General features: G+C 41.3%; 1 protein-coding gene across 1 annotated transcript in view; it reads left to right on the forward strand.

Moving 5' to 3' along the window:
• The window catches only part of stk39 (serine threonine kinase 39), a 71,957-nt gene that overhangs the window by 38,230 nt on the left and 6,098 nt on the right, over positions 1-27,629 (forward strand). The window contains exons 15-17 of the mRNA XM_061235706.1: positions 23,718-23,770; positions 24,232-24,300; positions 24,479-24,543. Of these exons, the coding sequence (XP_061091690.1) occupies positions 23,718-23,770; positions 24,232-24,300; positions 24,479-24,543 (187 nt within the window). The remainder of the gene's footprint in view (positions 1-23,717; positions 23,771-24,231; positions 24,301-24,478; positions 24,544-27,629) is intronic.

Here is a 27,629-nt window from a genome sequence, read left to right on the forward strand (position 1 = left end):
CCCTTCCAATCACCTAAAGCCAAGTATTGCCACCCTCCAGTGGTTACGTATGGCGTTCCGCTGGAACGTATCCAGCCTCAGTACACTTCACCTCAAGCTGTGAAATGAATTACTCCTGCTGCGTGTGCAGTTTCCCCCCCCACCCCGCTTCCACCTCACAGCGGAGCAGCAAGCCCCTCAGCCCCCCGGCCCCAGCTCACCCGCAGGTCTGCCATTCGCCCACGCTTTCCCTTCCAGGTGGCGGATGCGCTAAGTGGCGGAGTCGAAAGGCTCTCCTCGTTTGCGTGTTTGTTGAAATGTCATCAAAATTCTAAGGTTCACCCCATTGGGCTGTGCAGAGATGCCGGCCTTATCTTTAACGGGGATTTGTCGTTTTACCGGATGCCTGTGCGATGCGGTTGATTCGGTTAGATAAGGCGGCCGTTTTTGTCTCGTTATAAGGGACCCAAAATATCTGTTCTGGCTCAACTGCCACGTCAGTAAAAATGGACCTTAAATTGCTTCACGGAATGTCTTTTTGTGATTGCCCTTGTTATTTGCCACCCTTGGCGGGCTGTGTTAAGTAACTGAAGCCATCGCGCACCTGGTGACTTTGCTTTGAAGGAAGCAGGTTGGAGGCTTGACTGGGAGCTGCTTTGTGTTTTGCAAGCCTGCTTTTATCTCTGTTGCGCACCGCAGTGGCCTTCTTTGTCAAAAACAGCGGTTTGGTTGAAATGCAGCCAATGTGGTGAGCAGTGTGATTTGTACTTTTGTGCTGCAATTAGGAAATGGCAGCAGGGAGAGGTTCTTTGAGTAACCAAATAAAACTCCATTCAATACAATACACGCTTAAATTATTTCATTGTAATGGCCTTAACTGCTGGGTGTTACAATCAAATAATGTAGGCAAGTCTGTGAATCATGACCTTGCATTGGTGGGGATCCAACCGTAGCCAGAAATTCAAGCCAACCATCAAGCCCCTTCATTGACCTATGTCATCATGCAGGTTATGACCTAATCTGATTGCAGGATTCCTCCTGGGCGATAGTGTCTGGATAAGACTAAATTCCAATTAACCAGTTATGCTAGGCTACACAGGTCTCTGTGGATACAATTGACAATTAGTTACAATTGTACTACTAATAGTACACAATAATAAAGCAACAATCAAGTTCCAACATTAAAGCCTTTTTGTGAGATCCTTATATGGAAGCAGACCTCATGTTATCCAATTCATTTGAAAACAACATACTTTACTCTTGACCTAGCATGAAGTAGAATGCATTCTGCCCAGCCGGAGGGGTTCATTGATTTGGCTTTGTTATCGCCTTTTTAAATGCTCTTTTGAACACAACTGAGCTAAATATGCAGTACCTGTGACTGCATAAATAAGTACAAAATAATAAAAAGAACCAAAATGGTAGTTTCAAAGTGTTGCTGGAAGTGAAGGTGATGGGTAAGTTGAGCCAAAATGGAGAACTGCCGTGTTCAAGGAGATGAGAGGATTTACTGTTTCTTTCAAATTGGTCTCATATCTGTGAATGCAGTCTTATGAAATACAATGCTTTCCAACTATGTAGCGGAGTACAACGGAGGATTTCGGGCTCCAATCTAAAAAGAAAATCAGGATTCAACAAATGGTAAAAAGATCCATATGATAGCATTATCCAAAGTACTGGTTCCAGTTAAACAGAAATCCAAAACAAGTGTGCATTTGAGAGATTGGAACAAGCTTTTTTTCATGTGCTACTGAAATTACTTCAGGGATTTTTTGTGGCTGAAAGCTCTTTTCATTCAGCCCTTCGGATACATCTTGAGTGTGGCACATGGAATCTTTTTTAGTAATTGAATGGCAGGTGCTGATCTTGGTGGTTCTTGGTGGTTTGAGAACAAAGTTTGGTTTGATTTGAGATGAGGGGAAATCCAGCAACACAAGCTGTTCAGATGCCTTCCCAATTCCATGGTTCTACCAGAGCTAGATCAGCTGGTTCACCTAATTTCCTAAATTGTTCCTGTATTTGCTAAATCTGAATCCCTTCCCCCTACTCTCACAATCATCTGTCTCTGATTAAATTCCTGACGACTGTCCTTTGGATCAGTAGTAATGTCAGCATGCCTCTTTAGAAATGCGTGAAAACTAAAAAAACAAAAAGCCAATGAAGCCTTCCCAACTTACACAAAACGCTCACAATGTTGTTGCCATGTAGTGGCAAAGTTATAACACTGACAGAACATTCTAGTAGCATTGTAAGAACATTTTGTGTTGGCTCAGTTGGAGCTTCCTTTTGCCCTGCTATCATTGTGCAGCATGGACTGTAGCTTGCAGGGTCAGGCATCAGGTTCAGATTTGAAGGAAGCATAATATTGCGATATTGCATTCAATGTGCATTATGAATATCTGTTTGCCATCCAAGTCCTGCTTTTTAGTTCTGTATTGCGTTTATTACATTACATTACATTACATTAGTGGTATTTGGCAGACGCCCTTATCCAGAGCGACGAACAGTTGATTAGACTAAGCAGGAGACAATCCTCCCCTGGAGCAATGCAGGGTTAAGGGCCTTGCTCAAGGGCCCAATGGCTGTGCGGATCTTGTTGCGGCTACACTGGGATTAGAGCCACCGACCTCGTGTGTCCCAGTCATTTACCTTAACCACTACGCTACAGGCCGCCCAGTTTATATATTTGTAGCAACATTCATGCGAGACCCCCTCACTGCCGATTGGGGAGATTGGAGAGATCAACCTGCTTCTGTTCACACTGCAGCTCACAGTCAAGTTCACATAGGGTTGAGTCGGAGGAGGACATCTCATATGTACAGATATGAGTTTTATTTATTGGAATGCGTTCTGAGAGTGAGGAAATAGGATCATTTGCAGTAGGACGTGCAAGCCTGATCTCCCATTAAGACCTACTGTGGCTTCAGAAAGTATTCAGACCCCCTCACATTTTACACACTTTATTGTGTTGTAGATTTAATTTTAAATGGATAAAATTACCATTTTTGTCCAACAATCTACACTCAATAACCCATAATGACAAAGTTAAAAACAAGCAAATTTCTAAAAAGGAGGGCACCATGCTGTAGTGCAGTGCTACTCTTCTTCTTGCCGCAGTGTCTGCAGGTATTTGATCCCACTGCGTGCTACACCACCTGATTTCACTAATTATCTTATTATCTGAACCAAGCAGATATAACAATTAGTGAAATCAGGTGGTGTAGCACACAGTTGGATCGAATACCTGCAGACACTGCATTACAGCATGGTGCCTTCCGTGCACTACAGCAGCCATCATCAAATCTGGACCTCGGATCCAAAATCTGGCCCTGATTTTCTTTTCTCCCAGGTAATTAGCTGAACAATTAGTGCTACTGATTGACCAGAAGGTCTTTACACCTGTCTACCAGGGATGGTGGAAAGCCAGTAGTTCTTGGACCTTGAGGACCATGATTTGATTATCCCTGCACTACAGCATGGTACAAAAGGAGGCGGTATTCATCCTTTTTTAACTGGTGTGTAAAACTGCCATGTAACTTCTACATATCATTTTTATATCTTCTCATGTTTTTTATGCAACTGGAAGGAATGTGTGCATTCCTCCAATCCTTAGAAACAAAATAATGAACAGATAATAGAAAGGGGCAATGCACAATCGCAATTCACCAACAAAATAATCAGTTCACCGATGGTATTTATGCCATTGCCATTGTAAAGGAAAATAAGTAAATCTATTTGCTTTAAAGAAGTCAAATTAACTCCTGCAGCTCTGTAGATTTAATTGATTTTGTTGTTATTATCCCTACACAGCAAGCCTCCACCATGTTTTTGTGTAACGTTGTTTATACCGAGCTGAGCGCATAGTAATTTCAGCATCTGGAGAATTCTACATTTACTCTACAAGGTATATTGATTATGTTTGTAAATGGGTTGGGAAATTACCTTTCCTGTCACATTAGCTGAGGATTTACAATATACCTTACCGGTATGTTCACAAAAAGGTCATTAAATAAAAGTTTATTCAAGCTATTTATCTAACACATGCAATTTCAGTGAAATGCATTTTCGGTAAATCCTTCAAGTTGTCAGAAACCTTTTCTTCCTGTCACTTTTTAAAGAGAGCCCTTATTCCAACATATTTACCTGTGTCACATATTGAGTGTTCCATTTTCGATTATACTGAAAAAAAAAATACTTTTAATGTGGTTATTCTGAAATGGTGGAGAGGGTGATGATGATTATTGTTGGTGATGAGAATATAATAAGTGCATGTTATTAATGAACGTATTGTGTATGTTATTATAGTTTGGAATTGAAAAATGAAGAAATTGAAGAAACCATAATCTGAACCCGTAGCTATGGACTAAACCAAAATATCCCCACTTTATGTAATAATTTCTTTAACAAACTGTAGCAGTGTGATAATAGGATATATCTGAATAGCCTTTGAAGTCATGTGTTGGCTTGCTTGTCTACACTGTAAAAAATGCTCCTGTATATTTTACAGTAATTTACTGGCTGTACAGTTGCTGTAATTTAAAGCATTTTTTTGTATAGTTGGAGGTTTTTGTGTAATTTTATGTGAATTATACAGGTACAGTCTGCAAGTATTTGTTGTGCAGTGACACAATTGTTGTTGTTTTGGCTCTGTACTGCAGCGCATTGGGTTTGAAATGAGACAGTGAATATGAGGTTCAAATGCAGACTGTCAGCTTTAATTTGAGGGCGTTTAGGTCCATATCCATGTAGGAGCAATAACAAACAACAATTACGTCAACCATCCACTCGAACACTTAAGAACTACACTGTATGTTTGCTGTATTATTTTCTGACACAAAACCTTCCATTTAATGGCTGGAAAGTAAATAGAAGGATGGTCTCATATGCAAAATGTCAAATCCTTCAGTATTTACCACCTGTATCCACCTTTTGCCTTTATTGCAGCTTCCATTAATTTTGGGAGTTTTTCAAAGAAACCTGCAGGGATATTTTTTCCATGCTTCTTGTAAACACCTTGGAAGTTCAGTCTTAGAAGTTGGTTGCATTTCCTGCTTCCCTTGAATCAAGTAATCATAAACACATTCAGTGATGTTCAGGTCTGGACATTCTCAGCTGTGTGCTTGGGGACATTATCTTACTGTAAAATGAATTTGCTCCCAATAAAACATTGTCCAGAGGGTACTGCATGATTTGTTAAGATTTGTTTGTATTTACCAGCATTCATGATGCCTTCAATCAAAACCAAATGACCAACTCCAGATATTGTACTGTACAAAATGCACTGACCTTCCACCGTGCTTGACAGATGGTTATAGACATGATTCGGAGAGTCTTTCATTGCTTCAGCGGTGTAGCTATTGCATTCTCTTCCGAAAATCTCAAATTTAGACACATTGGCTCATAAAACCTTACTGCACAACTCCAGACTGTCTTCTCTTCTCTTTTATTTATTTCCTTTTCTTTGTCGTGGCTTTTTGGCAGCTACACATCCTTTCACCCCTGTGACTGATTTGGTTGAATTGACAACATCCATAAGAGAATTATTGTCTGAGACGCACTCCACAGGGGAGATGTGCTGTGTAGCCTCACCTGTGCATTGATTTTAAAGTACTTCTTGTTTTTAAAGCCTTGAATGGACTTTCACTGAAATATCTGAGTGATCGTATTATCCCGTATCACCCTCATCGCACACTGCACTCACAATACTCTGGCACCCTTGTGCTTCCAGGAATAAAGAAAGTTACAGGTGGTAAAGCATTTTCGTATAGAGGCCCACTGCTTTGGAACAAACCTCCAACAAACCACTGATGTTCGGGTCGCAGAGACTGTAGCCAGCTTCCAGTCCAAACTTCTGTATGACTTGACGACAAATCATTTATTGAATAAACTGTAGCAATGTGATAACTTGCTGACTGCACTTGTGAATTATGCAAGTGCAGTCTGCAAGTATTTGGACAGTGACACTGTTGTTTTGGCTCTGTACTCCAGCACATTGGATTTGAAATAAGTCTGTGAATATGGGGTTCAATTGCTGGCTTATGGCTGAATATATTTCGGGTATATCCATATCCATGTAGGAACAACAACAAAAAACTATTATGTCACCGTCCACTGTATGTTTGCTGTATGCTGTAGGACTTGACTAACCTGTGGTAAGTTCAGAGTAAAGACAAAGTAAAGACAAATCTCCACATGTCGATAATAAAGTTTTTCAAATCTAAATGTGGGCAGAAAGATAGCATTGTCAATACCATCTGCAAGTGTCTCTCCTGCTAAAAGTGCTCTGCACAACACTCCTGATTCTTTTGGAGTGCCAGCAGACAGGTGACAATCTTCCTTCCTCATCCATAAGGATGATGAGATGTCCCCCTTGGGCACCTCCGTCTGAAAGGTTCCCCATTGAGGCATCACTAAACACCACTAATCGAGTTTAGTTGAGCTGTCTTTTCCTACATTCTGAAATGTAAAATGTTGAATGTTCTTATTTAAACTATTGGATTATCTCCTTTGCTTCATGCACATTTCGTATAGTTGCATGTTTTGTGTTGGATGTAAGTATCACACATGACATCAGGCCTACCCTGTCTGGCATCCCACAAGATCTTTGACCTCAGTTGGTCAGTTTCACTCTCTGTGAGAGGGGCATCACACTGCACAGCTCTAACAGGAGCTACAGCACATGCATGGGCTGAAGGTTCTTTATGTGGTTTGCTTGTCACATTCGTACCCCAACATCTTCAGAGATCCACTCAATTCTTATAAAGCTAAAGCTGTCATGGTCCTCGCGGCCCACTTGAAGAGGTTGCTTTCAAGTGAGGAATGACAGAGAATGCTTGTGAGCCCCCCCATAGGAAATCATCAGCGTGACAAGCCAGCACTCCGGTGACATTGCAGTCCTGTGACATTTTTCCCTTTCTTCTCAGCATTGTGTCTGTCTGCTGCACCAGTACAATGATGCATCTGCTAATCCATAGACACATTTCTTTAAGTTCCTAAACTCGGAGCCTCAGGTGGTGGATGGATGTAGATATCTCCGTTTTTTTCTGAGCAAAATTGTTGCCTTGATATCCATGGAGTGCAGTTTCCATTGTTTTTGACATATGACCGCCATTGGTAGTTTTCAGACCTGGATCAAATATGTAACGGATACTAATAGCTATATGGAGCTTTTCTGGTGTATTGGAACCTATGAAATACTCTCAAAAATGGCAAGCCCCTCCTTCTGGTCCTCTTGGTTGGCTCAATTGCACCAGACAAGATCAAGCACAGAAAATTATTTGAGTCTAAACAATTATGTATTTCACCCACATCTGGTAGTTTTATGAATTCTGAGGCATATGTACAGTAGGAAGTGAATCTTTAGAAAGTTCCTTTCAGTTTATTTACTCAAAGCGTCTCTTCACTAACTGTGCCTCGGGTAAAATACTAAAATACTACCAGGGGTTTCTGTACATTTTAAGCCAACATTTCTGTAAACCTGCTGGACTGCAGCCACAGTGTTTTTATCATGTCTGGGGGCCTGAAGAATGCGCTGTTTTATTATTGTGTATTATGTAATATCTTGTGGTAAAACCTGTTTTCATTATTGTCATATACTATATCTTTTGTATAAGTGATTATACATGCTGCATATCCTCTTGTGTAAGTAACCAGAATTATATTCTTGAATATAATCAGCTTAACATAACTGCAAGTAGGGGGGATAAGAGACAATTAGTGGTATGAAGACCAGAGTTTAGAGAAAGAGGCCCAGTTAGGAGAAAGCGCTTGATCCATTGCTGAAGAATATATTGGCTGTGTGCAGCCAGGGAGTAACCAATGAATTAGAACCAAAGGCTGGAGACCGGGCAGGGGCAGTAGATAATGTCACGGCCTCAACAAGAACTATCTTTTTATTTGAGTGCATCTGGGCATGAGGTGCTCATGCGGATGTTGTCCAAATTTGTAAGAAAAAGAAGCGTTTCACTGTGTGTCTGTAAACCTCTGAGTTCATTGGGGAAGCCATGTCGGTCCGAACATACTGTACATGGCCTCCTGCAGACTGTAATAAAAAGTGTTTATGTTTTGATATCATTCTTGCTTTCAGTCTTGAGTTTGTTTGGAATCAACATATTAGAGTTCAACAACACCTGACCGAACCTACTGAGGTGGCACAGTTTGGCCTCAACAGGCCTCTCCTACACTATCAGTGTCAGTCTCATTGTCCATATCTGAGCATTCATCATTTTGTTCATTTGTGTTGCCTTCTGTGGCCTGCTCCTGCCTGTCAATATCTGCCCCCTAAGTGTGACGTGTATTTGCCTTTAGTAATTTGGAGTGGTGCACTGTAACAGAGGGGCCCCCATGCCTGACAAATATGACCACCCATCCTGCCCAAAGACCACACTGGGGTCTTTCCATTCAGCAGTCTTATTAGTTTATAGTATACATTGTACCCGGTCTCACATTTTTCATCCATAGGCTGACATTGTTGATGCAGAGCTCTGAATCCTGTCAGAGCATTGTGCTTGTGTGAAAGTTCTCTTAGCTGTGTGCAATTTTCTGTGCTCATTTGATCTTGCCTGGACTAGAAGGCAGAAAAGTATTTGAATCAAAAACAGTTACATATTTGACCCAGCTATGGACTCTACCTATGGACGTTGTTGCCATTAGAGCCCAGTTCAGGGCTGTCTGCAAGTCACATTTGGTGTCTTTCTTTACTTTTAACAAGCTCTCAGTAGGAGGTCTGATTGTGTCTTTCTAACAGGCCATTGCTCCATGGACTGTAAGCAGCAGTGGTTTGTACTTGTCGAGGTTCTCTGCCATGTCTCTCATTACCTCATGATTGAGCTCACCCCCATTGTCACTACACACTCATTGTGGAGGACCATGAACACTTATCCAGGAATAGATAAAACGCTTCACTGTGTCACTGGGTCTCTTTGTGGTCACAATGCTGCCGCCATTAAAATGTGTGAAGTGGTTGATTATGTGAAGATACCACCCAGGCTCTAGTTTATGCTAGTATACTGCCACCGTTTCATTGTACACCTGCCTCATTGTTGTCGGTTTTAACCGATTTCCCCCAAAAAAATTTTTAAAGATTTTTTTGAAAAGGACAGTTTGGATTAAACCGATTTTTGCCCATAATTTGGATTTTCTTATTGATGTTTCTCCACCTTTGAAAAGTTTTTGGAATTAAAATCTATTATTGATTTGGTTCTCTTGACCATTGCCGTTGGTAAATGAGGCTATGCTGAATGGGAATCATGGGGGTTGTTGTATTGTTTCTGTTTTCAGTGTTCCGATTGGTCCGTGCGTGTATGTGAGGCCGCTGGGAATGGTCAGCGAGTGAGTGATTGTTTTCGGTTGTTATGTGTGCATTTCGGTTGTTATGTGTGCGTTTTGAAAGAGAGCATGGTCACGGAGGAAAGCTGGTAGTATAGGTGCAATAAAGGAAGCAAATGCCAAAAGACCTTGCAGCAGAAACCAGCTAAATTGTTAAGTTGGGTGTTACTCTGAGGTTGCTGGTGAGTGGACAGTACAGCAGCTTCGGCCCTGGAATCAAAAAGGAATAGTAGTTCGGTTCCCCTGTGTCTCCCAACTACAGTTCAGAGAAGCAGGAAAAAGTAACATGTGAAAAGAATACCAGTTTTAACCTGATTCATGTCGTTTGTTTCAAGTTCTAAAATGCATAGATGAGGTCCCCCCCATGCTTGTTTTGTCACTGCACACGTAATAAAATAAGGAACCATTGTTGCTAAAACAATGGTATTGTAAAATTGTTTATGCAAATAGAACCGTTTGTTTTATTGCTTTCACACTTAAAAATTATTGAATGGAAATAACCGCACTCTGGGTGTGCAGCTTAAGTGATTAAACAGGGTTCTTTAGTTTTTTGTATTAGAATTACTTTGTCATTAGGCAATGTTAGGCCTATTTCTTGTGTATGTCACTGTGCGAACATCATTGCAGTGCAGTTGAAATAGCAGGTGCAACGTATCCAATCTCCTGGAATGTGATTTGTTCCCTTAACAAAGCCTATGGTTAAAAGGAAGGACAATGTTTAAAATTTAAATGAAAGATTTGTCCCGGAAATTAGCATAATTTTTTTCAAATCCAATTTCCATCCGTTTTTTAAATTCCAAAAAAAAACCCGGAGAATCCCTGGATTATTAAATAAAAAATAGAAAATGATGAGCCTTAATTGTACAGTAGCTGGATGCCATTGGTAAACCCACAGCAGGTTTCAGATTAGATTTGCTGTACTTGGTACACGTTTCAGTTATTCACAATCTCTTTCAGAATAGTAATGCTCTCATATACAATTCTTATAATAATTACTTAAGCTATTGAGTGATTTCTGATCAACTGATGCCTGTCCAAACTGTTTGTGAAGATATAGGTGTACTTTACAAGCTTTCTTTTCATTCTTTTGATTCTTATTGTTTATTATATTCACACAATGGTGTCTTGATGAGGTTAGCTCTGTTTTAAGTGGCTGTTTTAACATGACTGCCTTGTCACTCTCAATATCTATGATGGCTCCTGCTCTTTTCAATGGTGCTTTGCTTAGGTGTCTGTTGGGACTCTGTTTGGCACTTGGTCTGGATTATTTTTACTCTCTCAGTGGAGTGTGCAATTCTCTCATCACTGAACATGAAAGCCTCATTACTTTGTGCATTTTCTATTTTTCTTGCCTCAGTCTTGTTTATTCCACTGACATAATTGTCAAGCCACTTTTGTCCATGTATATGTAGTATCGATGACTGCAGATGCTAGCGATTCAACCATAAATATGTCAGACATTAATTTTTCCTGTCATTTTCATGTACATTTTTGTGCAGACAAATTTTTAGCCAGTGAAATGTACATTTCAATCGCCTTCCATACAAACCCCGTGGATCTGTATCAATGGCATCCTCGCCTGACTTTGAGAGAATAATTTATTGCCCTCTCTCTTTCCGGAATCATCCATGTAGTAAGCAGAGTATTCACTCACTTTTGATGTCTTGTCAGTTTTGAGCAGTCGTCTGGTAGTCGGGGAGATGCTGGTTCTATCCCTGACCAAGACACCTAACCCCAAATTGCTCCTGATGAGCTGGTTGGTGCCTTGCATGGCAGCCAATCACCGTTGGTGTGTGTGTGTGTGTGTGTGTGTGTGTGAATGGGTGAATGAGAAGTATCAATTGTACCCTGCTTTGGATACACAAGGGGCTAAGGAAGTTTAGTATTTAGTGCCCTTGCTTCTCTTGTTTTCATTTTCATCTGTAAAAATGTATTTGAAATTGATTCATGGGCACAAGAGGTAATGACATTATGTGACCACCATAATTAGAAATTAAGTACACAAGCGAAAACCCAAAAAAACAACAGTTCTCTTTGTATGAATATTGTCATTTTGTGTTGAAAAATACTGGCCGAAGAAGTTGATTAGACAATCTCCACAGTAAGATACATTCGACGGCTCAGTTTTGTACTGTACGGTATATATGAAATAATACATACAGGAAGGTGTAATTATTACTTGTTTTTCACAAATCTCAGATCAATTTATGCTGGTGGCTGTGATTGGAACAGAGCCTGATTTGTAGAATGGCTATCTGCAAAAGTACTCATTAAATCCCTACCACAGTCACAGCAGGGAGGGCTGATTTCTATGTGGATCCTGATTGCACAGAGCAGGACAAGTACCTGCTGATAGTCATTGAGACTGTGTTGATTCTTTCTATGTCTGCTGCAGGCATACGGTTGCATAAAAATATGCAAGTTAACCAAGGGTTTTAAGATAGCATCAGTGACACTTTTGGCATCAGTCCCAACTTCTGTTGGGAGGACACAGCTGTAACTTGTTAATTGATTGAAGGCATGGAAGGCTTAAAGTGGTATTATACAACAGATAGGTCCGGTCCATGGTCAGTTTACGTTCCAGCCGTGGCAATATCCAGGATATACGCACGACTAAATGGAATGTTCACATGTCTTTTAATATTACTCCACGTTTGGAGATCGCCGTTACTTTGAAACCGAAATTAACGTAACGTATAATACTGAATTATATTCAAAACAGAGGCTAAACTATAAACCTAGGTAATCGTTCTCAAAGATAAGCTATAGAACCAACCATGTCCGTGTGAATTACGTGGCTAAGTAGAACGCGTCTTTTACTTTGAAATGACGGGATGATTCCATAATTTTATTGGATGGTTGGCAACACTAAATCAAAGTACAATTAGCTGCTCTACAGTCATTTATGCACAACAAGCTGACAATGCTGGAGTTTCCAGTGGCTCTAACATCATTGAAGACTGTGTTGAAATGATGATATTGCAACAGTTTACTAACAATTTTTGACAAAGACACTTTTATGTTGAGGTGCATTAATTTAGATGCTTTTGACAGTGCTACTTCGTATGAACCGATATGAAAAAGTAACACATACCTCCCAGCCGATCAGAATTGAGTATTTAACCAAGCTGTTGTATAAAATGGAATAGCAATCGCTGGTCACTCACATTCAGCATCTAAACAAAGAATGACTGTGCTGTGTTATTTATGGTAACGACCATAATAAGACTTATGTAGACCTGCTTGTTGAGTGCATGATCTTGCTTTCTAGTGTACAATAAAATGCTAAACTGATCCTGAACATAATTTTTTGTGAAATGATAGTTATCGCACACAATATTTATGAATATTTATAGTTTTCTGTATCTGGAGATGGCGGCACGGATGGTGCAGTGAGTAGCACTGCCGCCTCACAGCAAGGAAGGAGGCCGGGGCCTCTCTGTGCGGAGTTTGCATGTTCTCCCCGTGTCTGTGTGGGTTTTCTCCGGGTACTCCGGTTTCCTCCCACCGTCCAAAGACATGCAGGTTAGGCTGATTGGAGAGTCTAAATTGCCCGTAGGTATGAGTGTGTGAGTGAATGGTGTGTGTGCCCTGCGATGGACTGGCGACCTGTCCAGGGTGTATTCCTGCCTTTCGCCCAATGTATGCTGGGATAGGGTCCAGCCCCCCTGCAACCCTGTTCAGGATAAGCAGGTTAGGATAATGAATGAATGAATGAATGAATGTATCTGGAGATGGTAGGCTGTATATATGCACTATTGGCTATGTTTCCTGCATTATTGTCTGACACTGAAAAGAAAAAAAATGCACAGAATGCAAACTGGAAATTGATTAAACAAAAAGATGGCCTCTGACTTTTAGTACTGTATGTTGAACATCTGTATGTTGTATTTTTCTTGATGGAAAACAAAGCACGCATTACATGGAGCTGTTAGTACAGAACCCCCCCAACACACACCCCCACGCACACAAATTGAATTGAAGTTATATATGTATGACAAGAGCATTTGCATTTGTGTGTTTAAAGGCTAAGTAACTTGTAAATGAATGTTTTTCGAGAACAGAATGCTGTGATAAGTTAAAAAAAGAAATGAACGACAAGGCCAGAACTAGTGAACACTAATATTCATGTGAATACACAACACTATCGGTCTCTGCATTTTTCATAGTGCAAAAATGACATCATCGCCATTTCACCTGTCTAATAGTCACCACAAACCTTGGGTATCCATGACTTTTTATATACACTCAGTGATCACTTTTAGGTATTTATTAGACTTGTTTTTTAGACTTCTACTGCTGTAGCCTATCCACTTAGAGTTATGATGCATTGTGTGTTCAGAGATGCTCTTCTGTATACCACTGTTGTTATGTGTGGTTATTTGTGTTACTGTCACCTTCCTGTCAGCTTTGACCAGTCTGGCCATTCTCCTCTGACGTCTCTCATTAACAAGGTGTTTCTGTCTGCAGAACTGCTGCTCACTGGATTATTTTATTTTTTTGCGCCATTCTTTGCAAACTCTAGAGACTAGTGTGTGTGAAAATCCCAGGAGACCAGCAGTTTCTGAGATACACAAACCACCCTGTCTGCCACAAGAAATCAATCCACGGTCAAAGTCACTTAGATCACATTTTTTCCCAATTCTGATGGTTGACGTGAACATTAACTGAAGCTCCTGACCCGTATCTACATGACTATGCATTGCACTGCTGCCACACAATTGGCTGATTAGATATTCGCATGAATAAGTAGGTATAATAAAGTGCTCGGTGAGTGCATATAAGCATTTCAAAGGCCAGACTGTGGCCATGCTCTCCTTCTCTGTTTTGCTTTTTCTCTCTTACTCTGTCTCGCTCTCTCACTCGCTCTGTCTCTTCCTATTATATCTGGCACTGTTGATTTGAGAAGCATGTTGCATGTTAGCTGTTTTGCTCGCTAGTCACAGCACTGAACACAGCTGGCGCTGCACCTGTCAAAGAGACTCCCGCCTGCTAGCACGAAAGGCTGCGATGATGGTGACTGCACTCCTTTAACGGGAAGCTTTTTGAGAGTTTCAGTAGCGCAGCCGGGAAACATGCAATAGTTATTCCGCCACTTCCACCTCCTCCGCCTAGGTTGATGTGCGGGGCGCGCGGGGGAAAAACTCACAGGGCGTTCGCGCTTTTCACCGAAACTTCTGAAGTGTCCTTTTCCCTTTCAGTCAGCGTTCCTTGTTTGGAAACCCGGTGCAATCCGTGTTTCCGCTGGTGTAATCTGTCAGGTTTTCCAGGCGTCGGGAAGAGATTCGCTCGTGTGGACTGCAGAGCGGAGCGGGGGAAAATAAATGGCCGGGTTGAGACCTTAAAGCGAAAGCAGATTAGCAGCCTTTGGGAAACCTCCTGGCGGATGGGATTACAGCGGCCGTGCGGTGATGAGCCACTGCCAGCCCATAATGCCTCAAGATGCCACATCTTTCCCGTCCAGACCCGGGTCAAATATGTAATCGTTTTGGATTCAAATGCTTTTCTGTGCTCAGTTCATCTTGCCTGGTGCAGTTGAGCCAATTAAGAGGACCAGAAGGTGGGGTTTGATCTTTTTGAGACGTTGCAATTTTCTGTAGGTTCCAATTTTCTGTAGACAAGCTCAGTAAAGCATAGAAAAGTATCTGAATCCAAAACGTAATTGACCCAGTTCTGATCCCATCTTTATCAATCATTTTGGCCCGGTAGTCAATGAAATGTGAAACAAAAAGACTTGTGTACTTATTGTAATGCTCAAATATCTATTTTAATCTAACAGTAGAGATGAGATTTCTGCAATATCAGTAGAATGGGGAAAAACCTAAAAAAAGAAAATGTACATGTACAAGATATGTCAAGTTTCATGTTTCCTGTCAAATTCTGTGTCTGAGACATTATCCCCACATAAAAAGTCACATTTTCAATGCCAATATAACATAAAGAAGACATTGTGGTTAAAGTTGTTCAAATGTACTTAGTGGTGGAACTCTTTATATTAATTTGGCCCCTGACCTTTGATGATAAAAGAATGTGCATTTAGTTGTTAAATTTAATTGCCACGTTTATAATCCCCATCTGGTACATTGGAAAGAAAGGTGACTGTAGGACTAATAGCTGGAGCAATATCTCACCTAACCAACATGTCAGTCTGTCTTTTATATAGAATTCAACAAATGGTCATTTTTTCTTAGAATTTTTCGAACATGGCCGCCAAGTGGTGAAATGCCAGTGACACATGAAATGGGCTGAGTCTCTGAATGCGGTCTGGGTGCTTTCAGTCCATTATTTGTTTGGCAGAACTGATACAGTCCTCTCTATAACCTCTCTACTTAAAACGTAGAGCAAGGTCTTGGGCCTGCCTTTCATACAGTATCTTTTTTGTAAATACAGATTTACAAATTCTACATATCCTATAGAACTGACTAATGGGCAAACCTTTCTTTAGAGGGGTTGAATGAAAACTCTGCTCTAAAGAGAATTTCTATCAGTGGGTTTGCAGTATAGGTCAGTGGAGAGATCTACTGTATATACGTGCTACTTAAGGATTAAAATATCCAGAAAATTAATCTGCAACAATCTGTTCAGGTATTAATGGGATTCCAAAAGATGTCAAATGTCCATCTAGGTAACAGCACTTGTCCTTGGTGCAGTGACAAGTCCATAATTGACTGGAAGAATGGCTTTTGCTGGGAGGGGGGGGAAGTTTCATTCAGCTGGATGTTCCTCATTTCCTCAGGCATTAGTAACTCCTCTCGGCAACGGCGCACCTGCAGTAAGCCCGAGACAGCTGAGGAAAGTGCAGCCAGCCCGCAAAATGGCCGCCCACCCCAGCTGCCGAACTGCAGAGCGCAAAGTAGCAGACACGCGAATTTGAGCCGTACTGATTCGACAAGAGATGCCGCAGTGAAGGCTCAAAACCGCTCTCAGACATTCTGAATTTCACAGAAAAAGAAATATAAGGGATAGAGAGATGTTTAAAAAGGGAACGGTTAGTGAGTGTGCACCACTGGAGCTTGAAATTAATTTCATATATTCCCCACCACTCTGTAACAGTGCTAACCTTACCACTTGTAAAAATGTAAAAGTGGAAATTGCTAACCGCTAACTTCTTTGTGAAAATTGCACTGACTCCCCACGCCATTCCTTGGCTTTCCTACTCACTCTCACTCACCAGCTCACTTTCTTGCTTGAATAACAACTAGATAAACTATTTCAAATGAACAAAGCTAAAATATTAATGTAATTGTCATAATTTCATAACATATTATATTTTTTTATTTATGTAGTACAGTAAGTTTGCTGTACAAAGTTCTTAATGTAAAAATGATCAATGAACTCATATATTACAGTAATAAAAGACAATACAATAAATAAAATAGATAAATGGTAATAAAAGAAAATTAAATAAGAGTGCATACAATTTGGAGCAGGATTAATCAGATTAATTAAGATTGTAATAATATACACACACTTTGAGACCACTGTATTATGTACAGCTTTCTAATACTAATACAGATCAGCCTGAATTCTTTGTTGTGAGGATTTGACAAGGTGCTGGAAACATTCCTTAGAGATTCCGGTTCATGTTGACATGGTAGCATTTGCTGCAGATTTGTTTGCTGCACATTCATGCTGCAAATCTCCCTTTCCTCCACGTCCCAAAGGAGCTCTATTTGATTGAAATCTGGTGACAGTGGAGGCCAATGGAGTATACTCAACTCATTGTCATGTTTGTGGAACCATCTTGAGATTACGGGGGCTTTGTGACATGGTGTGTTATCCTGCTGGAAGTAGCTATCAAAGGTTTTACATTTATTTATTTACTTTTTTAAATGTTTGTACTATACAGCGATTTGAGCTTGGGAAGTGCACTTATTATTATTATTATTATTAGTAGTAGTAGTAGTAGTATGAAAAATTGGGTAGACTGTGGCCATAAAGGGATGCATATAGTCAGCAACAATACTTAGGGTGTGGTATTTACACAATGCCCAATTTTAGGTAAGAGACTTAATCGGTGCCAAAATACATTCACCACACCATTACATCACCACCACCAGCCTGAACCATTGACACAAGGCAGGATGGATCCAAGGATTCGTGTTTATGCAAAATTATGACCCGTCTGCATACCATATGCATGTCACAGCAGAAATGGAGATTCATCAGACCACGCAACATTTTTCCAATCTTCAGCTGGTGAGCCTGTGCCCACTATAGCCTCAGTTTCCTGCTCTTCACTGACAGGAGAGTGGTCTTCTGCTGATGTGACCCATCCACTTCAAGGCTTCGACATGTCGTGTTCAGAGATACTCTTCTGCATCCCACTGTTCTAACACATGGTTATTACTGTCACCTTCCTGTCAGCTTGAACCAGTCTGGCCCTATCCTCTGACCTCTCTCATTAACAAGGCATTTTCACCCACAGAACTGCCACTCACTGGATGTTTTTCGCATTTCGCACCATTCTCTGTAAACTGTTGTGAGACTGTTGTGCCTGAAAATCCCAGGAGATCAGCGGTTTCTGAGATACCACCCCGACTGGCACCAACCATCATTCCACAGTCAAAGCCACTTAGATTTCTTCCCCGTTCTAATGTTTGATCTGAACAACAGTTGAACCTCTTGACCATGCCTGCATGCTTTTATGCATTGAGTTTTGCATTGATTTGCATAGTGAGCTGATGTACTGTACAGGTCTACCTAATAAAATGGCAGCCGAGTGCATGTTATACAGGTACACCCGTCTTTGTAATAAGGGTGCTGGGGTTAGGGGTGGGGCAGCAGATATGGGTGTGGACCCTCTCATCACCTCAGCTTATAGCCAGAGCCGCTGCCTCCCTGTGTCTCTGCTTCTGTCATGTGGCTGACAGCACTCTGCGAATGTGTTTGTTTTTGTCCGCTTTCAAAAAAAAAAAAAAAAATCTGAAATGTGGGTCAGGGTATAACAGCCACTTTGAGACGGATGTGATTTTCAGACCTTAATTACATTCCACATTAATCCAATTAGGCTCTGCCATTCCCCTCCACGCGACGTGGTCTTTTTGTGAGTGCGCTCAAAAAGCCAGCTGTCATTTTCCTTTTCAGCACCATATCAGCTGCATTTAAACACAACACGCTCGCAGCGGGAGAGATGGAGACGACACGACGTACTCGCCTCAGACATGATAAGTGCTTTCGTTAAAGCTGCCAGTAAGGCTTAATATTGATGCATTAGATTGAGGCAATAGACTTGGGGGGGGGGGGGGGGGAGCTGGACTATTATCACTTAGGAAGCCCAGACAAGGCACCGACGGGTTGGGTGCTGAATACTAACTGCTGCTCCTCCCCTGCGAGATAGCCCCAAAACGTGATCTATTTCATATTTCAGTTTTGTTTTGGATGGCGGTATTAAGACTTCAAGGCCGTACTGTGTTTTTCCCTGGCCTCTCTTTTTAAATCTACTGAGGATCCTCGTACGCAGCACGACCGGCAGTGTTTTATATCTCGCCGTGAACCTGGAATTAGGGGCGTCTGTTATACAGGTGAATGTTCTGGAACCGAAAGTGTTGTTTTTTTTGCGCCGGTTGTTCATTTTACTTTGTCAGACAAAGAAAGTGGGGAAAAACCCTTGCTGCATGATGAATTACTGTGCCGCACACAACCGCAGTCTTATCTGGATGGAAACGAATGACATCGCCTCTGAGAAGCCTCTGAGCTGCGATCCGTCTGAATGTAAAAAAAATATCCTGCAAACATAATACGGTGTGGGGGGATTGAGAATACTATTGAAAACTTTATCGGTTTTACCAGCCGAGCTCACGCGCAAAGCCAAGGAGGGACCCAGTTGCTCCTTCATAATTTGACACACGCGCTCGTCTGCTTCTTCCCCGTTTGCGTTTGTGCTTGAAATGTAAAACAGGGAGGCATCGGCCAAGGCTGCCGGGCAAATACCGTCCTTTCATGCCCAGATTTTCGCTACAAAAATACGTAGCCGGTGCTTTCACACGGGCGCTCCACCTTTCATTAAGAAAGGATGGCTCTGCACTTTGTGATCTGAGTGCAGGTCCCCTGGGAGCGGAGCGGATGTGGAAGAGCTGCTCGGAGTTGGCGTTGAAAGAGAATGGACTATGACGTTCTGCGGCGAGCGCCCTTTGTTGTGCGCTTCTCCCGCCTGTCACGGACGGCCCCCGAACCCGCCGCTCTGCTGGGCACCGGTACCGCTTCCTGCAGAACCCGGGGGGGGATGAGTGACATCCTCTTTGTCAGCATCAACGGACAACCAGTCATAAATACGAAACGCACCCGCTGTGTATTCTCGTGTCCTGGCGCACCGTAGCTATTCTGGGCGCAGGGACCCAAGCGCTACTGCCCACGGCTCTTTGTACTCACCTCCGTAATAGGCCAATTACTCCCAAATGTGGAAAACATGCAAATTCAGCCTCTTGTAGAAAGTGACCTCATTCATCAGTACGTCTCTAAGCAACACCAGTTGTTGAAAAAAAGGGCCCATTATTCACTTACAATTCCAATCTATTGAGAATGATTCATTGGCTTTGGTTACGGAGAAATGTTCTATTAGTTGTTTTTTTTTCATAACAATTATTCTCTTAATAATTAAGGTAATTGCATAATTAAATTAAATTAAATATGTAAATGAATCACTGAACCATAGCATATATTAAGGTAGATACTTTGATGGGCTTAAGCAGAATTCCTCTATATTTCCCCTTTTTTCCCACACTATTTTTCCTTTTTCTGCCAAGCATTTGTATTTTGATGCATAGCTCTTCAACAGGACGTTAATGATATAGTTTAAATGGTGCTGTCTGCCCAGGAGAGATTTAGAACCCTGTTACAGGAATTGACTGGCAGGTCAGAGCCTCCACTTTAGCGGAGATAATATATCATTCCGGTGAATTACCCCTCTTTGCCATTCTGACAATCCCATAATGCACTGCCCTGCCAAAAACACTGAAAATGACATCAAAGCCAAGGTCCTGCTCCAGGCGACCCTAGCGGAGGCGTTGGTATAATCACTCAACGCACTGTCGTGTTTTAAGTCAATTTAAGTTCACATTGAGTGGAGTAATATGTTACCGGCCCTTCAGTTTTCTGTCTTATCTTCCTTCTGTCACCTCTGTTGCCGAGAGAGTTGGGGCCAATTTCACCTTGCAGTAAAAACACCCTGGACAGAATCATTTCCTTAAGGCATAAACCTCTCATTTGGATTCCTGCCACTTACGATAAAGCCAAACGCTGCATTTTTAATATGCCGGCGCAGGATTCTGACACCGCCATTTTGGTAACGGAACGACCTCAGCAAGGTGTCATCTGTGCAGCTAATTTTAGCTCAGATCTGTTTTTTATGGATTTCGCCAGGCGTATCGCGGGTGGATTCTCGGCGCTCCCCGTTGGAGCACAGAACGAAATGAGGCCCTGATGTTGTCTCACAGGTGTGTTTGGCTGGAGTCAGTTCAACCAGGGTACATGGGGTGGAGCCTCATTAGATTATTGGCATTTTGGAAGACGCTCTTATCCAGAGCGACGTACAGTTGATTAGACTAAGCAGGAGACAATCCTCCCCAGGAGCAATGCAGGGTTAAGGGCCTTGCTCAAGGGCCCAACGGCTGGGCGGATCTTATTGTTGCTACACCGGGGATAGAACCACCGACCTTGCGGGTCCCAGTCATTTACTTTAACCACTATGTGACAGGCCGCCTCACCCAATGGAAACAGGTGGGACCTGATTCACAAAAACCTTTACCATGTCCAAAACATTTTAGCGCGCGCAAAACCAATAACATGACCAATGGTTGGTCTTGGTTAGGGCCGCCAGTTTGTCTCCTCTTGTTTTCTCACATTGTACTTCAGTCCTCCACCAGCTAGAGGTCACTCTAGCCTTTATCTCAGAAAATCTCATTTGCACCCCCTCAATAATCTAAGTTGATGAAGTAATTGAACTCATGCACTCAGGATTGTCTCCTGCTTAGTCTAATCAACTGTACTTCGCTCTGGATAAGAGTGTCTGCCGGGCAAATGCCATTAATGTGATGTAACTCATGTTAAATTCAGTTGGATTTCTAGCTACTGTGGACATGCTACTGTATTTTTAAATGTTGTACAACGGCATGGTTGGCTTTGTTAGAAGCAGTGGGAAATGCCATTAAAAATGAGAGTGATCACTTTATTAGGTAGACCTGTACACCAGCTTGTTAATGCAAATATTTCATCAGCCAATCATGTGGCAGCAACTAAATGCATAAAAGCATGGTTTTTCAGACCAAATGTCAGAATGGGGAAGAAATGTGATCTAAGTGACTAAGTGACTGTGGAATGATTGTTGGTGCCAGACATGGTGGTTTATGTATCTCAGAAACTGTTGCTCTCCTGGGATTTTCACACACAAGCGTCTCTAGAGTTTGCAGAGATGTTAAAACTAAAAACATCAAGCGAGCAGCAGTTCTGCAGGCAATTAATGAGAGAGGTCAGAGGAGAAGGGCCAGACTGGTTGAAGCTGACAGGAAGGTGACAGTAACACAAATAACCACACATTAGTGGTATGCAGAAGAGCATCTAAACACACAACACGTCAAACCTGTAATTGGATAGGCTACAGCAGCAGCAAGTCTAAAAAATAAGTCTAAAAATTAATAAAGCGCCTAATAAAGTACTCACCGAGCGTATATGACATTTAACCTGCACAAAAACAGTGGTGTTAGTTTTGCATGTGCTAAATGTTTTAGCACGCACTAAAGCTCTTTGTAAATCAGGCCCTGAATGTGCTGCAGGCCCTGTCCTCCCTCAGTGCAGAACTGTGCTCTCTGCCTGGCTGTTCCTGTGGCTTTGTCTTATTTATGTGCCTGGTGTCCTGTAAATAGGTTTCATCTGTTACGGGTGACAGGAAAGAATTTGTGCCACCACACCCGCACTGTCAAAACGAATCACAGGGAAGCCGCGGCCTCTTTGTAAGGATGCTAATTACGAAGGACTACTTTACACACGGCAGTTATTTCAAAAAAGGGTTTAAACAAGGAAACCTCAAACCTCAAACTGAATTTTCAGTGTTAAATCAACTGATAGGTATACCTTAAACTCTAACAGAGTTCACATTCTTCCTGCTGTCCCTGATACAAACTAGTAATTTTGCTGCTTTTCTTTTAATCAGCAGGCAATTCATGCTTTGGATACAAGGTGTGGTTTCATCAATCAGTGACTTAAATGAAGCGCTCAATCACTCTGACACCAAAAAAAGAAAAAGAAAAAAGAAAAACATACCAGCAGACTCTGCCTCCCTCCAGGGGCTCAGGTTGAGATTCCTGCACTTGGTACTATGTAAATGGTTGGCATTTACATAGAGCCTTTATCCAAAGCGCTGTACAATTGATGCTTCTCATTCACCCATTCACACACACACCAACGGCGATTGGCTGCAATGCAAAGCACCAACCAGTTCGTCAGGAGCATTTAGGTGTCTCGCTCAAGGACACTTCGACTCACCCAGGGCGGGATCGAACCAGCAACCCTCCGACTGCCGGATGACTGCTCTTACCACCTGAGCCAATGTCGCCCCATAAATTGTACGTATGATAAAAAACACGGTTGTACCTTTTCAACCACTCCAGTGCTTTGTTCTCAACGCGGTTGGTCCAGTCGCAATTCCAGCGGTCAGAAACCGTATTCTGGAAAAGACTGCAGTGCCCCAGTGCTGGACAGCCCACACACTGATAAGAGTCTGGGAAGAGGGAGGCTGTTGTTCAGCATTCTGCTGCTGCTGGCTGTCTTCTTGTCAGGCTCCACAGGACAGCCCATATGGCGAATCTACCGTGTGTCTGTTTCTCCTGTCTGCTCAGCTGAAGGCAAGACAGGTGGGCTCTGTGGCCACTTTGAGTTATGAGCGTGCGTGTGTGTGTGCCCGCGCGGGCGTGTGTGTGTGTGCGTCTGGGTCCATGCGTATTTTACAAGCTAATAAATCTGAAACGATGCCTGAAGCTTTAAAACATTTGATGAAATCACACGGTGAAAGGCCATTTGTAAGATCTACGCTACAAACAATGTTTCGAGGTATCGGAAATATGTTACTCTCTTGTCCGATTCATTATGAAAAGAGTATAACTTGATGTTGTATAATTCATTACTGGCCTTGACTAATAAATCTTATTCCTGGCACCAGAGAACTGCATGCTTTGTAAATATGGTACATAAGCTTTATGAAGCAGCTGTAAACCGTATGAGTAAGTTGATATTTCTCAATGACCTTAAATGGGACAGAATTTTTGTAGATTGTTAGTGTTCATTTTTCCAATTATTTACACCTCCGGTCTAACCTTTCTTTTAACCCCATTGACTTATAATAAGTGCCTTAGATGATTAACTATCACAGTTTTCTATACATGGTTTTCTATACATTTGTTTCGTTTTTCTATCTTCAGAAACTCCAGGAAGGAGCTGAATGACATACGATTTGAATTTACTCCTGGTCGAGGTAAGCGCAAGAAAATCCATTATGATAGCATGATAGCAATGATTGCATGATGCCATGTTTAAACACAATTGGTGGTGAAATAATTATCTGCATGGCTGGTGTTCAGTAAGGGAACTTGTTGTGCTAATTGGGGATGAGCTAATGAAGTCTATGAAGTGTATGAAGTGCACTTGCTGTGTCGATGGCATGGAGTAAGTGTGCACTTTCTGTCTTGATGCCGTGGAGTGAGGGAACTTGCTAGATTGGCACAGATTAAGTACTATATGCTGTGTTGAAAGAGCAGATTACACATGTAGCTCTTGTGTTGGAGGTATGCAGTAGGTAGCTATTTGTTGGAGAGTATGTAGAGTAAGCGTACACTTCACTGAGTGGAGGGAGTGCCCTTCCTGTTGATGGCATGGAGTAAGTGTGCATTTCGTATTGTCGATGGAGTCCCATTATTTGTGTTGTGTTCTGTGAAGACACTGCAGATGGAGTGTCTCAGGAGCTCTTCTCAGCCGGCCTTGTGGATGGACACGATGTCCTTGTGGGTAATGTAGTCTCTCCTTCCAAGAGGGATTCCATTTGTTTCCACCTTTATTCCACATACTACAGAGTTTTGTGCTTTGAACAATATATCCTCCACTTGCAATTTATGAATATGACATGAGCACTTGCTGTGTTTGTATGGCAATGTAATTTAACACAGACTGAAATGTGACTTTTCAGTTGCTGCTAATCTTCAGAAGATTGTAGAGGATCCAATTACCTACAAAGTATTGACCTTTAAACTGGTAAGTACACATTATTTCTGGCAAATGTATATGTAATACAGCCCCTAGATTGTGTTACATCATATTATGAAGTCTCTTATTTGACACCCTTGGTCAAGGAAAAAGTACTTAGCTTACATTTTAGAGATTTATGCAGCTTGATATTTAGTGGAAATGCTGTAAGAGCACTTGAAACTTTTCTAATAATGTCCAGGGGGTATACTACAAAGGGAGCTTAACGTACTGTACAAAGCTTCACAAAACCTAATAACTGCAGTAGAGCAATGGCAAAAAGTAGCACCCTTGCCTCCAACAAAGCCAGTTTTTAGGGGACCAAAACTAATTGGACAATTGGCTGCTCTAATGATGTAGGCATGGATGTGTCAAAGAAGACCTTGAAGAGAAGACTGCACAACTTCAGAGGGTTTACCGCAATATGCAAACCCCTGGCAGGCCTCAATAATAGAATGGCCAGGTGTACGTTTTTTACAGTTAAGAAAAACGTACATTAAAATACTTCTGGAACAAACTGTTATGGACGGATGAGATGAAGATCCTTCATTGGCGTTTATGGCTGCCATTGGCACTGGCTCATTTGTGTTCATTGATGACGGCTGATGGCAGCAGCAGGATGAATGCCGAAGTATACAGAAACACCTTGTCTGCTCAGATTCAAGCAAATGCATCAAAACTGATTGGATGACGCTTCACAATGCAGCAGGACAATGATCCAGATCATACAGCCAAAGCAACAAATTAGTTTTTTTGGGCCAAAATGTGGAAAGTTGTTGACTGGCCAAGTCAATCACCTGACCTTAATCCAACTGAGCATGCATTTCACTAGCTGAAGACCAGCCTGAAGGCAAATAGCCCCCAGAACCAGCAGGAGCTGAAGAGGCCTGCATCACCAGGGAAGTGATGTCTATGGGTCATAGACTTCAGGCAGTCATCGATTGCAAAGGATTTGCAATGGAATATTGAATATGATGACTTTCAGTTTGTGTTTTAGTTGTGTGTCCAATTGCTTTTGGTCCCCTAAAATTGTTGGAGACTATGTATCAAAATGGCTGTAATTCCTACACAGCTCGCACAATATGGGTGTAAAAACTCTCAAATTAAAGCCGAAAGTTTGCAATTTAACCACATAGTGATTGTTTTATTTCAACTGTTTGTTTGCAGGAATACAGTCAAAACAACAAAAAATATGTCACTGTCCAAATACTTACAGACTGCACTGTAGATATGGATACTTAGGGTTCAGAAAGCTTGCTTATGTAGCCTACCATATTCCCTTCATTGACAATCTAATCTTTTGTAGAGTTTATCTGAGAGAAATCCAGCAGATTAATTTGGTCTCTAAAGAACCATTGCCCTGTGACACCCCTGAGCTATATGGGATCCTGCAGGAATGGAGACGCCTTAAAGGGAGGTGATTTTATGTTTCAATCCGGCCTGAATATAACCTGCCCATGATCAGGTTAGCCGTGCAGCATACTTTACCATGGCGATATACCCGATTTAAAGTCAGTCAGCGTTGTGATACGGAAAACCCAGGGTTAAAGCTTAAGTGGACTTAACCCCGGAATCTTATTTATTCTTAATTTATCCAGGAGAAAACATACATTAATATAGTAAAGGTTTCATGAAATGTGAGATGTTGGATTTCCATCTATGCATGAAAATTAATGTCAGTTATCAGGAATTTAAGCTTAACCCATTATTCGTTCTTAGTGTAATTATTTACTGAGTGCCTGGGGAATTGGTTTACTTGTGGAGCAAATACTTTAATTTAATTTAATTGACTAAAATCCAAACAGCAGTTATAATAACAATGGCACAATCAGCATTCCATATTGGAAGTGATCACTGCTGTTTAGTCAGCACTTTAGAATGTTACCTTCCTGTAAAATATAATTTGTATTGTATTGATCGACTTGATGCACAACAATACTTTTTTTCAAAAGGAAGGGAGAAAAAACTATTATAGTACACTTCCCACTTAGCCTGAAAATGCAACAGGCAAAATTTTACTGCATTTTAAAAACATAAACAACATCTTTGTGAATCACAGTTATGATCTATGGTGATCAGTATCACAGAAACTTTTCCAATTTATTTTCTAATTGAATAGGTTCAGAAAAAATAAATATTTGGGAAGAATTAAATCTATTGGTGTTGACATTTCAGTTACTCTTTAAGATGCATTTTATGGGGAAGTGTATAATTTGGTTAGTTTTGTGAGAACACAATATGGAAAGCATATTTCAGGATAAGAGTTGATTGTATCTTCACCTCCGGTGACTTTGTAGTCAAGAACATTTTGTATTGACATGCGTGGGCTAAAGTACACTCTCATTTCGCTGACTCATCTTGTGCAAACTCTCCTTCTGCTACTCTGTAAAAAGCCCCTTTGTGACAGATCTCTGTAAAAATCAGTATACAAATAAAATACAATTTATTTAATTTGAAACAAAATGATTTCTCTGTATGGCACAGCCTTACAGTTTCCATAGAGTGCATCCTGATAGAATGAATCCATTGAATATAAATATAAAAAAAAATAAAAATAAATAAATGGTCAAACTTCTGTTGAATTAATGGGATTCTTGTGGCGATATTTTATGGAAATTATATTAAATCTTTTTTTTAATCCCAGGGAAAGCACAAAACGCATGTAAGTAATAACTGCATTTGAGCCATAAGAGCAACATTGCCTTTCCACGGTTTAATGCACCAGCTCAATATCAAACTAGCAAATAGCAGCTTGCACTAAACCAGGGGTAATTGTGTAAACCAGTTTTTTGTGGAAATAATGTTTTTATTTCGCTTTGTTTGATTCTATTGAATCATTAATAAAGCAAGATACTTGATGCATGTTGGGAGATAAAGCTCCAAACTATTATTTTTTAGTTTACTGTATTTTTGTGCACATTTCTCAAGGGTGCCAATACTTCAGGAACCAACTGTATATTATCATATTTCGTAACCTTTTTATAAAAGCAATAACTCACTCTAGGCTGTGGTATATTGTCATTTTATCACAGCTATGGGGGTTTGTGACCACATGTCAAAAAAGAAGAATTTGAATATTCTATGTTCCAGCCAAC

The sequence above is a fragment of the Conger conger genome, chromosome 3 (genome assembly GCF_963514075.1).
Source record: "Conger conger chromosome 3, fConCon1.1, whole genome shotgun sequence".
Lineage (NCBI taxonomy): Eukaryota > Metazoa > Chordata > Actinopteri > Anguilliformes > Congridae > Conger > Conger conger.